The 2,280-nt window shown below is 35.2% G+C and overlaps 1 protein-coding gene across 1 annotated transcript in view; it reads right to left on the bottom strand.

Moving 5' to 3' along the window:
- The window catches only part of LOC136851076 (high mobility group protein HMGI-C-like), a 3,414-nt gene extending 1,626 nt beyond the window's left edge, over positions 1-1,788 (bottom strand). The window contains exon 1 of the mRNA XM_067125049.1: positions 1,760-1,788. Within this exon, the coding sequence (XP_066981150.1) occupies positions 1,760-1,788 (29 nt within the window). The remainder of the gene's footprint in view (positions 1-1,759) is intronic.
- Positions 1,789-2,280: the final 492 nt, after the last annotated feature.

Genomic DNA, 2,280 nt, shown 5'->3' with positions numbered 1-2,280 from the left:
TAAATGTTACGTGACGAAAATAGCAAGCGTCCTTGCCATGTTCTCCCTAACATTTCAAATAAGCGCCCTTCGATGAATCATGCCCCTTCCTGTATTCCCTCATAAACCTTCTCTTACAAAAAGGAAGCGTACTCGTATTTTCGTCCAGTCACCAGCCACCAGTCTTAGCCAGTTATTCAAAAAATAACTGGCTAAGAACGGCAACATCGCGTAACGTGTTCAGCGCAAGGCTCGGTCGCGTTCAACAGCTTCCCGTTTTTGGCGCGAACGCTCAACGCAACGAGGGTGTCATTTTTCTTGTTAGGGTGACGTCACTCATCGAGAGTGCTTTTACTGCATTGATATTCAGAAGGGGGAAAAAGAGCGTTTACTTTGTAGAGGTCATGCCAAGGTCGGTTATTCCTAAAATAGATACATGAACGCACCCTTCTGGTAATGGTTGGTGTTTTTTCTCTCTTTTTTTTACGTTTCTGCTCACACAAATTTTTTTCTAAGATGTGGATGTTTTATCAGTATTGCAGTAGATTCAGTGATTCGTGAGTTTTTTTCTTTTACATTTATTGGAGCGTTTCTCATAGTTTACGAATAAAGATTTTTTTTTAGAGACTCCTTTAATAAGTCTTTGAAAGTGGAAATTAACAAGTTTCATTAAGAATGTATGGTAATTAAGTATTCACATGTATATCTCATTCACTCTGTACACTCAAAAGTTCCCAAACAAAAGATCGCATAAACTCTGAAAGCATTTCATTCCCACGAGTGTCTTTTACAAATTATATATATATATATATATATATATATATATATATATATATATATATATATATATATATATATAAAATATACATATATATAAAATATATATACATACTGTATATTATATGAATATATATACATACATATATACATATATATGTATATATATATACATATGTATATGTGTATATATAATGAATGTATGTATGTATATATATATATATATATTATATACATATATATATACATATATGGATGTATGTGTATATATATATATATATATTTATATTCATATATATATATGTATATATATATATATATATATATATATATATATATATATATATATATATAACTAGCCTTCTGTATAAGTTTCTGAATATTTCAGTCTCTTATTTATAAATTACATAAACAGAAGTTTCCAATTGCCTCACACAGAGGACTTTAAAATTAAAAGTATGTCTTACTGATTACGTCCATAAACAGTCAAGTTTCTAGGTTCCCTCATTGAAACTTTTATGAACACTGAAGCTTTGAAACTAATTTTTAATGAAGCATATAAACAATGCAGTTACAGTGAGGAAAGAAAACTTCCAGGAACGTCACAAAAGTATGTACATAGTTTAAAGAACACAGACGTTTCCATGTGTCATTCCCAAATAGCTTAAGAACGAAGCAGTTTTTCTGGCGAGTTTTCATGGTCTTTGATCCAAGAGACCCTCAGTTGTCTTTCTCATAAATTCTATGATCATAGAAGTTTCAGAGTCTTTTTCGTGGAGTCTTTGATCACAGAATGTGTTCACGTGTATTTCTAACACAATCATCGTTTCCAGAGTTTATGACCGTAGAAATTCCTTAGGTCTATGCCAAAGGACGCAGACGTTTCCTGGCCTAAGGACACAGACAATGAACAGGTTCCTCGCAGCGTGCCTTCGGCCTTAACTGCGACCCCTATCATTCCTTTTACTGTACCTCCATTCATATTCACTTTCTTCCATCTTACTTTCCACCCTCTCCCAACGATTGATTCATAGTGCAGCTGCGACGTTTTCTCCTGTTGTACCTTTAAAATCTGTTTACTGCCAGTTTTCATTTCTGCGCTGAATGGCCTCGTAGGTCCCATCCCTTGACCTTTGGCCTAAATTCTATATTCTATTCTATTCTAAGAACCTGTATCATGAAGTCTTTTGGAATAGAAGTAACAATATTTCTCTTTGATTTTGTGGACTTTAAAGTCTATGAGCAAAGAAGCTTCTATCCTGTAGAGGGATAGTGCCGTCAGTGCACTGGGCGTGGTGCACTGTAGGCATTACTGAAGGGTATTGCAGCTTCCATAAGGGCCTTAGCTGCACCCACTTTTTAGCGGTTTACCGTTCCTTGCCTCCATTCCACTGCCTTTCTTCATCCTTGCTGTCCAACCTCTCTAACTATTACATAAATACAACTGCGGGTGTTCTTCCAGTTCCATGTTCTTCATTGGACGGATTAGTATCGTTCTCGGCTAGCATTCTGCTGGGCCCGCGT

This window comes from Macrobrachium rosenbergii, chromosome 3, assembly GCF_040412425.1.
Source record: "Macrobrachium rosenbergii isolate ZJJX-2024 chromosome 3, ASM4041242v1, whole genome shotgun sequence".
Taxonomy (NCBI): domain Eukaryota; kingdom Metazoa; phylum Arthropoda; class Malacostraca; order Decapoda; family Palaemonidae; genus Macrobrachium; species Macrobrachium rosenbergii.
The sequence above is the reverse complement of the archived record's forward strand: the minus strand, read 5'-3'. Positions and strand labels throughout refer to the sequence as shown.